Source organism: Poecilia mexicana, unplaced genomic scaffold (genome assembly GCF_051168715.1).
Source record: "Poecilia mexicana isolate PSO_F unplaced genomic scaffold, ASM5116871v1 scaffold_23, whole genome shotgun sequence".
NCBI classification, from domain to species: Eukaryota; Metazoa; Chordata; class Actinopteri; order Cyprinodontiformes; family Poeciliidae; genus Poecilia; species Poecilia mexicana.
This window is the reverse complement of record NW_028263392.1, coordinates 2,816,403-2,829,381: the sequence shown is the minus strand read 5'-3', so window position 1 is coordinate 2,829,381 and position 12,979 is coordinate 2,816,403. Positions and strand designations below refer to the sequence as shown.

General features: G+C 39.2%; 2 protein-coding genes across 4 annotated transcripts in view; one reads left to right on the top strand and one right to left on the bottom strand.

Moving 5' to 3' along the window:
* slc38a4 (solute carrier family 38 member 4) overlaps positions 1-11,556 on the top strand; it is a 31,565-nt gene extending 20,009 nt beyond the window's left edge. For all 3 annotated transcript variants that reach the window (XM_015010133.2, XM_015010132.2, XM_088003112.1), the window contains exons 14-16: positions 5,956-6,100; positions 6,623-6,720; positions 7,427-11,556. In XM_015010133.2, the coding sequence (XP_014865619.2) occupies positions 5,956-6,100; positions 6,623-6,720; positions 7,427-7,531 (348 nt within the window). In that variant the 3' untranslated portion in view covers positions 7,532-11,556. The remainder of the gene's footprint in view (positions 1-5,955; positions 6,101-6,622; positions 6,721-7,426) is intronic.
* Positions 2,308-12,979, bottom strand: part of LOC106931789 (uncharacterized) — a 70,912-nt gene continuing 60,240 nt past the window's right edge. The window contains exons 8-10 of the mRNA XM_088003120.1: positions 6,550-6,805; positions 2,900-3,136; positions 2,308-2,795 (exon numbers count right to left, since the gene is read on the bottom strand). Of these exons, the coding sequence (XP_087859246.1) occupies positions 6,683-6,805 (123 nt within the window). The 3' untranslated portion in view covers positions 2,308-2,795; positions 2,900-3,136; positions 6,550-6,682. The remainder of the gene's footprint in view (positions 2,796-2,899; positions 3,137-6,549; positions 6,806-12,979) is intronic.

Genomic DNA, 12,979 nt, shown 5'->3' with positions numbered 1-12,979 from the left:
TTCATTTGAAAGAGTAACAGTTTGATTTACGTCAGAGCACTTAAGCACACGTAAACACACACCGCCCTTTTAAATGTTAAATGCTATGGTATGTGTGTGTGTGTGTGTGTGTGTGTGTGTGTGTGTGTGTGTGTGTGTGTGTGTGTGTGTGTGTGTGTGTGTGTGTGTGGTTCTCCTTACAGAGTCCGTTTGTGTTCGTTCTGTTTTTTTTTTTTTTTTTTTTTTTTTTGTCATTTTCTGGATGGACTGGTTTTTTTCCGCTGCCACTCTGGGCAAATGAGTAGAACATGTTGTTCGGTTGAAACTCTTCCTGTCGTCATTCAGGAACCCAAGCACACAGCCTATGGTTGTAAAAACCCACACCTCATTATTGCACTAACACGCATTTAACGTCATGTCAAAGATTTCCGCACCACACACTGTGCCGGCTAGTGTTTTTTCTCAATGTCTGCTCATATTGGGTCACATGACGTGCGGCCGCCAAACCTTATCGTCTTACTCATATTCATTCACACATGTGCCCTTCTTCCTACCATTTCCATATATGGTCACAGGATAATTTTAGACTGCCCCTTATCTGACACCAAGAGAACAAAAAAAAACAGGGCCCACTGGTCAGTGGAAGTTTCCTGCCTCCTTTAGGCTCCAGAACACACGCCAACACATGCACACACACACACACACACACACACACACACTTGAGATAATGTTGAAACATTATGTGCTTGTACTGAAGTTGTAATTACACATGGCTGCCACTAAGAGGCAGCACATTTACTTTTTTCATGGTAACTGTATGCTGTACACTGCTGCTTTATAAAAAGTGTTGTTTCATTATTTTAATACAACAGTAGGACTTGAACTCTATATCAGCTTTACCATTTAGTAATCTAGCTGATGTTTGGGTGTTTTCTTTTGCTTTGTTTAGCTGTTTTTCCTAAAGCAAGGTGTGGGAGGACTCCATGTTTCCCACCCTAACTGAGCAGTGGAAAAACCCTCACCCTGACCTCCTGCGAGATATCAGAGGCAGGGAACCGAGGACAAGCGGGCAGGGGGAGGATAGTACATTCCTCGACATATCTTGTCTTACAATCCGCCGCACTAGGGTGTCCGTTCCTCGAAATGTGTTAGTAATGTTGGGAAATCAGCTTCTGGGTGTTTTGAGGTGGGTGAAATGGCTTATGAGGACACAGGCTTGGCTTTAAAAGAACATCTTAGTCGAAACACGATTATAGTGAAAGGAAATTGACCCGGAATGCGACTTTTGGCTGCAGTTGAAAGCTGTAATTAAGCTGGTTACTACATGTAACTTTTTAACTAGCTGTTACGCATTTTAACAGAACTGAGAGTAGCTAATAAATTGTTTAACAGAATGTGCCACACACTAGCTAACGTATCTTCAACTCAACAGTGTTTTATTTTAAACAAAAATAATTGTAAAATCATTTCTATTTTACGGCAAGAATGAAATATTTAGCAATAGTAATGTTTCTTTACCTTTAAATAGTAGAAGCATGCTAGTTTTAGCTATAGCTAAAATACATGTAATATTTAGCCTAAATGTTACCTTCCAGTAACTGTGTACCACATAACTAAGCTATTTGTGCTTACCAATTAAAAATTTTAAAACCTTAACTTAGCTCAAACTAAAGCTAACCCATCTTTATGTTTTTGATAAAAGAAGTAACTTTGAAGTCAAGGAGGAAGAACATCATTTTCCTAGACATAGTTAGCTAGCTAGTTTTGGCAGTTGAATGTTGCTTGTAGTTTTTAGCTAGCTATTATCTGTAATTATGTGTTTTGATCTAATTAAATACTAGCCAGTCATTTATATAAAGAAATGCCAACTATGAGTTAAGCCTCTTTGAAACAACAACATTTGTCTTAATACCTACTTTGTTTTAGCATGAAAATAATCAAAATAAATTAAAGCTAGCTAGTTCTAGCTTTAGTTAAAATTAAAAATATTTGGCTTTTGGAATTTTTGTAGTGCTTGTAAAAAATTGGCTTCTGGACAAAAGGGAAGCATTTAATATATAAAAAAATATAAATCAGTTAGTTTCATCTTCATGCTAAGGAAGTAAGGTATCAACTACCCCTTTAAAAAAAAATAATAATAATAATAACTGAGCTTAAGGTGATACTGTTTTTAAAATTGCTCATTGTAGAAAACAAGCAAAAGAAAGAAAAAAATCTTAAGTTTCTTCTTGATGCTACATTGTTCTATAAAAAAAAACTATGGAAATTACTTTCAGGTAAAAGTTTTATCTTCACGTTAAGGATTATATAATCACAAGTAAGTAGAAATGTGATAAGAACATAAAAGTTTAATAAGAAGCACAGTTGGAATGCATAAATGCAGGTTTCATCAAAAACATCATCAAAATCTCATTAAAATCTTTGTGAGTGCTTTCAAAACTGGTTTTAACCTGTATACAACTACAGCTGTAAAATACATGAGTCATTGGCTTTTCACATAAATTAGTTCTAACGAAGAACCTGTCGCTGTCAGCATGCAAATAAATGAGCCAGCTTAGAGCTGAGGGAGCGCAGTACTCCACTTGGCATTCTTATTAGAGAGTCGCAGGTGTGCAGAGTTAGGAATGTTTCATTAACTCACCATAACTATTCATTCTGTTAATTAAACCGCTGCTGCTGCACAGTGGGGAGACTGATAAAGACGAATGTGCAGCATTGAACCCAAAGAACTGCTTTGTCTCACCGTTGTTCTGCCAAGTTTCCGTCCGGCCTCCTGAATCCACCTGGCAGGTTTTTTGAAGGAAAACGCCGACGACCTTCAGCGAGAGATTAACGTTAGCTTTGTCTGCCGACTGTCCTCGGCTCCCATGGCAACGCAGTAGATGTGAGTGAAGATAACGCATGTAGATGTGTGTGCAACCTGAAAGCTCACGTGTGTGCTGGGGTGAGCGGTCACATGAAGGGCAGACGCTAACGGCGCCCGGATCACACAGGGCTTTTCCTGGGATCCGGTACATAATGAAAGGGCTTTATGTGGAGGCAGACATGTCCCAGTTCTCAGGCCAACCAGGCCACGGGTGAAGGCCACCGCCATCTTACCATCGTAGACATTAAAATAGTTGTTTTAGTAAGGCAGCTACAATACAAATGGCAACATCTAAATGTGGAAACATGAGATAGAGATGTAGAAAAATGTTGAAACGTGAAAATTACAGAAAAAAAATTACATTAACAAATCTAAAACATACAGAAAAAAATGTCTTATTAGAAAATCTAAAATATAATTCAAACGTTTAATCAGAACAAAGTAAATCATGGTTAAAATTAATTTCTACCTTGGTAAAACTTACCAAAAAAAAAAAAGGAAAATTAGCTCAAATAAAATAGAATTATAGATTGCAGTTTTAGCAAATTGAAAAAATAGCTATAACATAAATGAACAAGAATTTGAACATTAAAATGCATTTAGTTTACAAATAAATTTCAAACTGCATGGAAAAGATGGTATCAAACGCATTAATATGAAATTTAATACTCAGCTATTGAAACATTCAAATAAAGATGTAAACTGTGTAGAACTGTACTAGTTGATTAAAATAAAACATGTAATTCATTCTTGGATTTCTAAGGCACTGAATAAAATGACTTTGCAATATAACAAATAAACATACATTTGAATTTCACTTTAAAAAAATCTATTTATTTACTTATCAAAAACTACATTACTCTCCCATTTGACGATTTAATGTTTATTTTTTTTAAATTCTGTAAAAAAAAATCTGTTTTCTAAATATTAAATCTTTAATATTAGTTAGTTGGTCCTGTAGTGAGCCAGTGTCGCCACTAGAGGGCTCACCATTCTACCCATTGAGTTCTGTTTGTTTTGGTTGAAAAAGGGGACTGCTCTTTTTCAGAAGGTTCTTGTTTGGGTGTCTAGTTTCCGTTGATGCTTCAGTGCTTCCTTAGCCCACAAACCCTTTGAGGTGACTTTCCTGTTGAGTATTTTTACTCGTGAGGGACTTTTTACCATTGCTGCCGATACTTTCCATTCTCACTTGCCTTGTGCGCCGACAGTCGAGCCACATGTTTACCTTAGCGAAGCACAAAGCAGAAATATGGTTCAGATCTTACATCAGCCTCAGTGTGTGTAGTTTGTGTTTCACTTTACTTGGGTGTGGAGTGAAAATACGACCCTGTCGGCAGGCGCATACAGCAGACACCTTGTCTTTGGTTTGTTTCCAACAGGCCAAAGCCAGATGTATCCTGCTCAGTTTGGCTCTACAAGTAAATACTAAGGAGCAGAGTGTGTAAATATCACACGGTGAACTCCAAAGGCTTCGTGCCAGGTAGCAGGCCTGTGCTGAATGGTTTGGTACCATGGAGAGAAAAGCAGCATGCAGGCTCGACTTTTCCAGGACGACCAAGTTATGCACAAACCTCTGGGAAGGAGAGAGGGAGGAAGGAAGGCTGATGAAGATCTTAGATTTATGGCATGATATGAGTTTTGGAACAAATGGAGACAATTTCTTGGCAGTGGATCTAATGGTGTAAGCATCTCAGTGGCGCCTTGGTTCAATCTGGCAGCATAGAAAATCAAGATAATTAGAATTTGTACCTAGCAGTGAAGCATAAATAAACCTCTTCTCTAACCCAGGCTTAAAAGACTTGAGCTTTGCCAGCACTGGGGAAGATTTGATACGACCTGGCCTCCTTGAGATGTGCAAGTCATGACTGCTCAGTTGTTTTAAAGCGACACACTTGGGTGAGAAAGGTAAAGCAGAACGATGAGTAAGAATGAAAATTGCCAACAGCAACTCCTGCCGTCCCTCCCTCCCTGCATTTTTAGCCCGCCCTTTTCTCACTGGTGGCTGATGCAACCTCTTAGCCCCATTGCGCCGCGGGAGATAATCCCCAGCCTAAAACACCACTTCCTTTCTACCTTTCCCCCCGTGACCCACCAATCCACGGTGCCTCGGGCTTCTCCTGATCCCCACAACCTTTCCCCCAGTGAGGAGGCTTAACCAGCAAAAAGGTGTCTTAGCTGGGATCTGCTACTTTACCTCCCGTCTTTTCTTAAACAAACACACCCAGTTCAGGAACATACCCATAGACACCAAGTCTGAGAAAGGGAACATTATTCTAATGTCTATTTTGAAGGAAGAAAGTCACAAGGCTGGCAGAAGGGGGGCCTAAATATAGATGCATGCTACTTATGAGGCACCGTGTTGGTCTATCACATAAACCTTTCATTAAAGACGGCAAGGTTTGCAGATCTTATGTGAAAAAGTTTGAAGAGTTGGGATGCAAGCTACGTTCACTGCAGCCTGAAGTGACCAAAATCTGAATCTTTTGCCCTTGTGTGACCTTCATCTGATCTTTTGATGAAAGTCTGAACAACACAGATTGAATATTCCACAAATGCAACGCCAACCGCTTGGCTATGTGGTCCTCAGTCCAACACGCATTCGATCTTTTCAAATGTGACCTTGTGTTTGTACGTACAGGTAGCATTCATCCGACCTGTTTGTCACTGACACTCGACAAATGTCTCTATTCAGCATTCAGGAAGAAAAACAACAACCATGGGGGACGATAATTGTTAACATGCTGGTTCTGGTTTGACAACAACTTTAAAATCACAAGATACAGTCCACCATTACTGTCCATATTTACTTCTGCAAACACTGAGCGTGTTCGCTACATGTGACATTACTGTGTCCTCTACTGCACATGCGGGACATTTTTAGGTTGTTTCGGGTTCACACAGGAGATCTCATAAAAGTGGCATTTAATTCTGAAAATAAAATCACAAAATATTGGAATTGAGTGTTATAGCTTGCAGTGTGAACGCACCCTAAAACACATTAAAATTCTCGTTTGTGTTTGTGAAGCCTCCTTTATGTCAGATGGATCTGTACAGTTCTAGATGTGGCAATAAAGTGCAACCCCTAAACACTCTGACTTGTTTCCTCTCAGATCCGCTCCTCCATCACCACGTTGCTCTTCAAGGGCCGTGACTTCAGCTGGACTCGCCACCTGGTGATCGCCGCACTCATCCTGGCCTTCAACAACATGCTGGTCATCTTCGTTCCCACAATCAGGGACATCTTTGGCTTCATCGGTAAGCCCTGACTCACAGTTTCTTTTATTAGTCTTATCAGTCGGGTGGACACATGAAGCTACCAACGGCAGACGGTCAACACCTCAATGCTAAAAATAATCGAGTCATTTAAACCTCCTGCACTCAAAGAGAAGTTTAGAAGTGCCCTACTTTTTTTCTTTTTTTTGCTTACAGCAGGAAGAACCGCAACCTAAATCGTCAAGGGTCTCGCTCTGCGAGTCATGACTGTCCTCGGTGCAGTTTTAGCTTGGCAGGAGGAGCATTTTGTCAGCTTTTCTGCTTGCTCACTCAATATCTAATAGGGCACATTCTGTAGGAGGGCAGGCAGTTAGGAAGTAAAGAGATATCTGCTGAAGCAACGGGAAAACTACTGCAACCTAACCTACAATTAAGTAGTAAACTATGTATTATCAGTGTACAATATGAAGAAAATTCTAGTCCTCACTTACCATAAATTGCAACCTGTTGAGTGCAACCGGGTATTGCGTGCTTTAATGAGCCCTTCTTCTCCTCTGTTTGCAGGTGCTTCTGCAGCTACAATGCTCATCTTCATCCTTCCTGCTGCCTTCTACCTCCGCCTGGTTAAGTCGTTACCATACAACTCCTGGCAGAAGATTTCGGTAAGTGTGCACTGCCATTAGGTTTATACTGCTCTTCTAAGCTCTCTGTCTTTCTCCACCAAGGCTGAAGTCTTTGTCTTTGGACCTAAAGAGGAGAGAGTTATTTCAGATAGAAACTAGAGATCAGGCCTGAAATCTGGAAGCAGTGATTGACTCAGACCTGAACCTTCAGAGCCACATAAAGACAGTAACAAACTGGGCCTTCTATCACCTGAAGAACATCTCCAGGACTCAAAGACTAAGGTCGCAGCGAGATCTAGAGAAATTTTTATCTTTAGTCGCATTGATTACCAGAACAGAATCAACCTTCAAGACCTCTCAGGTTCTGGTTCTGCTCTGCATCGCCAGAACCAGAACCAAACATGGAGAAGCAGCATTCAGCTTCCACGCACCACAAATCTGGAACAAACCTCCAGAAACAACCCAAATGTAGAGTTACCATTGATTCATAATAACTGGAACTTTGGTCAATATGCTTCATGCTTGATGATTTTGATGATTTCATTTGACAAAATGTAATGTTTATTGCTTGTTTCATAATTGATGACTTTATGATGTTTTTATGGCGTAAAGCAACTGCCTTGTTGCTGAATGTGCTAAACTAACAAACTTGAGTTGACTGATAGGCAGGGAATACATCTCCAGGCGACCCCAGTTTATTGCTTTCTTACCCAGAATCCCTTCTTGTTCCCGTCTCTCTCTCCAGGCGGCGGTCTTCCTGGCCGTGGGGGTGGTCTTCATGATTGGCAGCTTGTCGCTGATCGTTCTCGACTGGATCCATCACCCACCCGGCACCAGCCACGCCCATTAAAGACCCCTCCTCCTCACTTTCGGATTTATATTTAAGAAAGCAGCAGTCATCCCTTTTCCATCCACACCACGATCTTCATCACTTCCCTCGATTGAATTATTCAGAAAATCTTCAGTGCATCGACCGGATATGCTGCATCCTCAGAACATCATTTGGAGGACTTTTTTTTTTTTTTTCTTTTGTACGTTAGAATGTAACAACTTCAGACTTTGACGTAATACGCCGTTACAGGCAGTCTGGAATCATCGTTGCGATGACGATATCGTACTTCCAGCTGTGAAGATACTGAGCAAATCTTTCACTTGAAGAACAGCATTGTGATTGGACCGCAGGGCTGGAACAGGTGATGCCGTTTCCCGCCGTTTTCCTCCTTCTTCTAAAATTAAGCTACATTTACAAATGGAGTGTGTCGTCACCCATGAAAAACAAGCACTTCAGATACTTTTCACTTTATGTGGAGATGCAGTAGACACCCCCACTCATATCAAATATATGCACACATATCAAAACATGTATTTCTTTAAGCTACTGTCCATGAAATTAATCAACAAAGACGGTTAAGCGGAAAAATAATCTCCCCCCCACTTAAATTTATTAAAAAAAAAAAAAAAAAAAATCTGAAACCTTGCCAAAGTCTGCGTTCGTCAGGACGATCGTCTTGGCCAGCTGCGTACAAGAAGGTGCTTTTCAGTATTACTGTCATACAGAACTCTGAACATGGAGGAGACGGATGTACATAATCACCTGTAGCTACTTCATTAAGTAGCATTGTACATATCATAGAGTTCTCTGTTGTTCAGGTTACGCGAAGACGAAGGGTCATTTCAAGCAGCATGCCTACTGGAATAACCTATCAGACATAAAGTAGGACTAGACTGCTGGACGGAGAATCACTTGTGTTGCTTTTACACAGAGTTAGCTGAAACATCCAGAGGTAACTAGAGTTTCATCAGCGAAAGCTGAAATAGTTTCACTAAATATCCGTAACATCTCTTGTTATGTATTTGTATCGTAACTCTTAACTCTTAGTTCAAACATTTATCATGTGAATGCTACATTTGTAGCTAAGTTTGCAGCCACCTGCTGATATTAGGCTGGAGCCCGGCTGACTTTTCTAGAAATTGCAGCTCAGATTTGGAAATGATGTCAGAGACGAGGAACAGCTCATTACTTTAGCTAGGTATCCGTTATACGTGTGAGGTGGCCACATTGGTTTGAAGTTGGTGACTGATGTAATTACAGTTTCAACATGTGGTCCAGTTAGGGTTTTTTCCAACTTGGAAGAACTGGAGAAACATATTTTTCTAGCCTCAGATTTGAGGTGGTAGCTGAACATCAACAGAATATTGTGGTTCAACTGAGAGGAAAACTGAACAAATAGGGGCAGATCAGATGTATGTGAAGGTCTTTACTCAAAAAAATTACTTCTTACATTTTTTTTATTTCACACTTCAGATTTAACTATTTCAAAGTCAAACCAATGAACTACAACTTTTAGAGAAAGTAGTGAAGGATTTCAACATAGTAATAATGTCTGTTACAGTCTGTTATAGTCAAAGTAAGTGCTATGCTAATCAGTAGGTGTTTGATAAATGTCTTTGTAACGCTTTTGTACTTAATCCGTTTTTAAGGAGTAACTTGATTTGCAATTGTCTTTTTCATCATTATCAAAAGCTACAAATAACATCAGCTGTCCCAAAGCATTTAGTTTTAAAGCCCCCAATAATTACCAGTTATCAATAATTTGGACAAAAGTGGGCAAACACAAATGTCAAATTAAAACATCTTCCCATTTTAGCCGTGGTATCATGAATAGCCATCAGCTGGATGCTGCACATCATCCATGCTATGTTTCCTAATTCTTTATTAGTGCAAATTTAAAGCCAATACACAGATATAGGGCTATTGCTAATTTAATTTTATATTCATATTTTATAAATCTGGAAAGTCATTTATGTAGCTAAGAAAAGCTCTCTTAAGAAAATGCTGCATATGAAGTTAATGTTACAGCTACTTGCTGATCCTTGGCAAGAAATCAACTAGCTGTTTATACACAAAACTATTTTATATTCTCAAATTCAAACTCTCAAATTTACAATTTTACAACAAAAAATGTTTGGGGTGGTTAGAAATTTAAAATGAATGTTATACATTTCTAAAGTAATAAATATCCGTTTCCCCAAAGTGCTAACACTTAATATCACATTTTTTCTAAAGGATTTTTCCATTTCAGCTATGCTAGCTTAACCATCTCTGGCTGCTAGCTGTATATCTAGCTCATAAATATAAGACATTTTTGTCTTTCTGCCTTAATTTTTTGCTACAAATTGAGCAACATATAGTTTTTATTTCTCGGAAACACAAAGTAGCTGTTCTTTAAACTGTGATATTTCAAGAGAAGTGACATGTTAAAACGTACCTGGAACACTCACTGTTTGGCTAACACTGTTCAGTCGCTAAGCTAAAGTCCGTTACTATTCAGCAATTCGTTGTTACAGCTGCCTTAAATGCCTATCACCTACATTTTAAAATGGAGACCTAAATTGTGCCTTTCGGATACTTTTTTTTTCTTTACATTTTTGGGATTTAAAACACGTGCCTTTTGTAAAGTAGCTGGTGACGACATGAGAATCTCAGATTCGTCTGATTCCACCTTCAATAATTGTGCCGTTATGTTAACATACCCGAACATACCCCTGCCAAAGTGGACATTTATAGATCCTTTGTGGATCTACGTACGTGAAGCAAATAGATATTTCAAATGAAATAGTGTATTATGTGCATGTTTTGAATTACAAACGTGGTCTTTTTTTGGACAATTGTACATGCTGTGTAAATAATCTTTATTTTATGGTACACCGACATGGTACACCGACATTCATCGTTGAGTGGGTTGTGGGGGGTTGTACTTGAGAAGCCTTTTACAATCAATTGTTTTGTTTTTAGTATATATATATATATATATATTATATAAATGTGGATGAGTGTTAGACCTTTTTTTTTCTCTTGCTGTATGACAGTAGCTTGCTTTCTCTCTCTCTCTCTCTCTCTCTCTCTCTCTCTATGCGATGCGTGTACATTTGTAGAATGTTTTCTCCTTACACACATATTTTTCATGTTTTAGCGTGACCTTTCCGGATCAGAATGCCTTACATCTATTGGATCACAATAGCATTATTTTCCCGAAACACAAATCAGAATTAAGGCAGTACAGTTCAGTTATGCTCTGGGTTCAGTAAAGCTAAATCATGAAAGCAAGACAATAATTTCTTTTTGCCTCAGGATAACAAAAATGCACAACAATATTTCAACTCCCCACTGTACCGCGACAATCGTTCAAAGCTGAAGGTCCTATCTTACAGAGGCTTGCAATGTGTATCAATGCTGTCCTAGAAACATCTTTGGTGAAGTTTCATTTTGTATAACTTTACTTGAATCAAAGCATTTCTTAGCCTGATAAAGCAAAGATGCCTTTGTTATTGAAGAAGTGCCATGAATGTTCAGTATTGATTTTACAAATGTTTTTTGACCTCAGTTAAATGTAAGAGATTCATCGCCTCTTCAGGTTGGGTCGTCTTACGAAGAAGTATAACTACCCACACTACACATTGACCCTCTAAGTGTCTCAGGTCCTCGGTCTGGATTCATTTGTCCCCCACATGTTTGCGTACAGCGTCGAAGAATTTTACCTCAGCCTATGCTGTACAGACAGACGCATTTTGTGCTGGCACAGACAAACGGCCTCCTTGTGCTTTTCCTAAAGCAGACACCAGCAAATGCCGATTCGAAAGAAGGGTGAACCAAACCACCTGGGCCTTAGTTTTCTATGGACCCTCAGGCACGGAGAAGCACTGGCTCAATGTTTTTGCTGTTCCCAGTGTCTTTACTCCCTGCGGATCAGGCTAAACGTTCAGATTTGTAATTTACTTAGAGAGTGTTTTATTATTATTGTTTTTTTTTTTTTTTTGTATCAGTGATGCTGTTTCATTACGATGAACAATAAAAATGTGACAAGAAAAATAAAATTGTCTCGTTTTTTTGTGTGTGTGTCGCTTTTATAAAGAAATAATAGCATATATTACAAATACAGGGTCTTGCAGGATTTTCTAAATTATCACCAGAACTTTCTCATTTGCACTCGGGATCAGAGGGACACTGGTAGATGGTTTGCAGCAGATTTTTACAAATAAAAGTATCAAAACCTGGGTGATTTTTTATTCAACTCCGTATACTGTGTACCCCTAAATAAATTCCATTGGAAAATTTCAACAATTCAATGTCAATAAATACATGAACAGCTGTTATTTAAAAGGTTCGTAGAAATCCTTATTAAAGTCTTTGAAGTTGTAAGACCACAGAATGAAAACAGCCAATGACTTTATGCAGCTATATCTTTGATTAAATCTATAGAAATATGGAACTTCGACTGAAAGAACTAAAATCCCACCTTATCTTTTTTTCAGCAGCAAATTTAAAAGTTTCAGGGATTTTTAGTCATCTTTTGCATTTCCAGGCCGTCTGAGACCCGTTCGTTCATTTTATGGCAGTAATTTCAAAGCTTAACCCTTGTGTTTAGAAATGGGGTCCAACCGACCCCACACCCGTAAAACCTGTATAATTTTCCTCAGTCCTCGCACAAACAAGGGTTAACTTTGCAACAAATTCTGCAAATATTGTGTTTTTTAAGGTAATGATAATTCCAAAGGAATTATGCCAAGTTGAGTGTGAACTAAAAAAAACATATGCAGGGTTTTTTTTTACCCGAACACCTCGTCTCATGGGTGCTGCACCACGTTGGTAACTGCTAAACGCCTCTGCCCCGGCCCCGGCCCCGGCCCCGCGTCTCCACACCTGAAGTGCATTTCTATTTCAGTTAGTGGGTCACCACCAGGTTTTGTCTGGAGCCAAGATTTCTGCAACGCGAACGCAGCTGAACATCTCAGCCAGCGACGACCGGTCTCAGCTGGAGCTGCTGCACCAGCAGCTGTCCTTTAGATGACGGGACATGATATGATATGTCCCGTCCCATATGATATGTCCTGTCCCAGCTGAATGGTGTAATAGTGGCCCACATTTGGAGAATCGCCAGGTTCGCCTTTAGGTTTGCTTAAAAGGGTTTTGTAGATGCAATGCTGTTAAAATGTGTTTGTCCCCTTGCAGATTTAGGCAGTTTTTTTTTTAAATATATAGAATATATATATATATCACCAAAGGCGATACATCTTGCTACTAAGAACACGTTACCGATCCACCATCCTGCTCGGACTGCATTGTGTCTTACCCAGTGTGAATGGTTTTTCGATTATTTGAAACGACAAAGAAAAAAAAGAAAAATAGAGTAAATCTTTGGAGGGGACAATTAGTTTTTACAGTACTGTACCTGTTGACAGAATGTGAACCTCGTTGTTTTTACTGCTTGTGAGAGGATTCATTATTAACTCCCACACA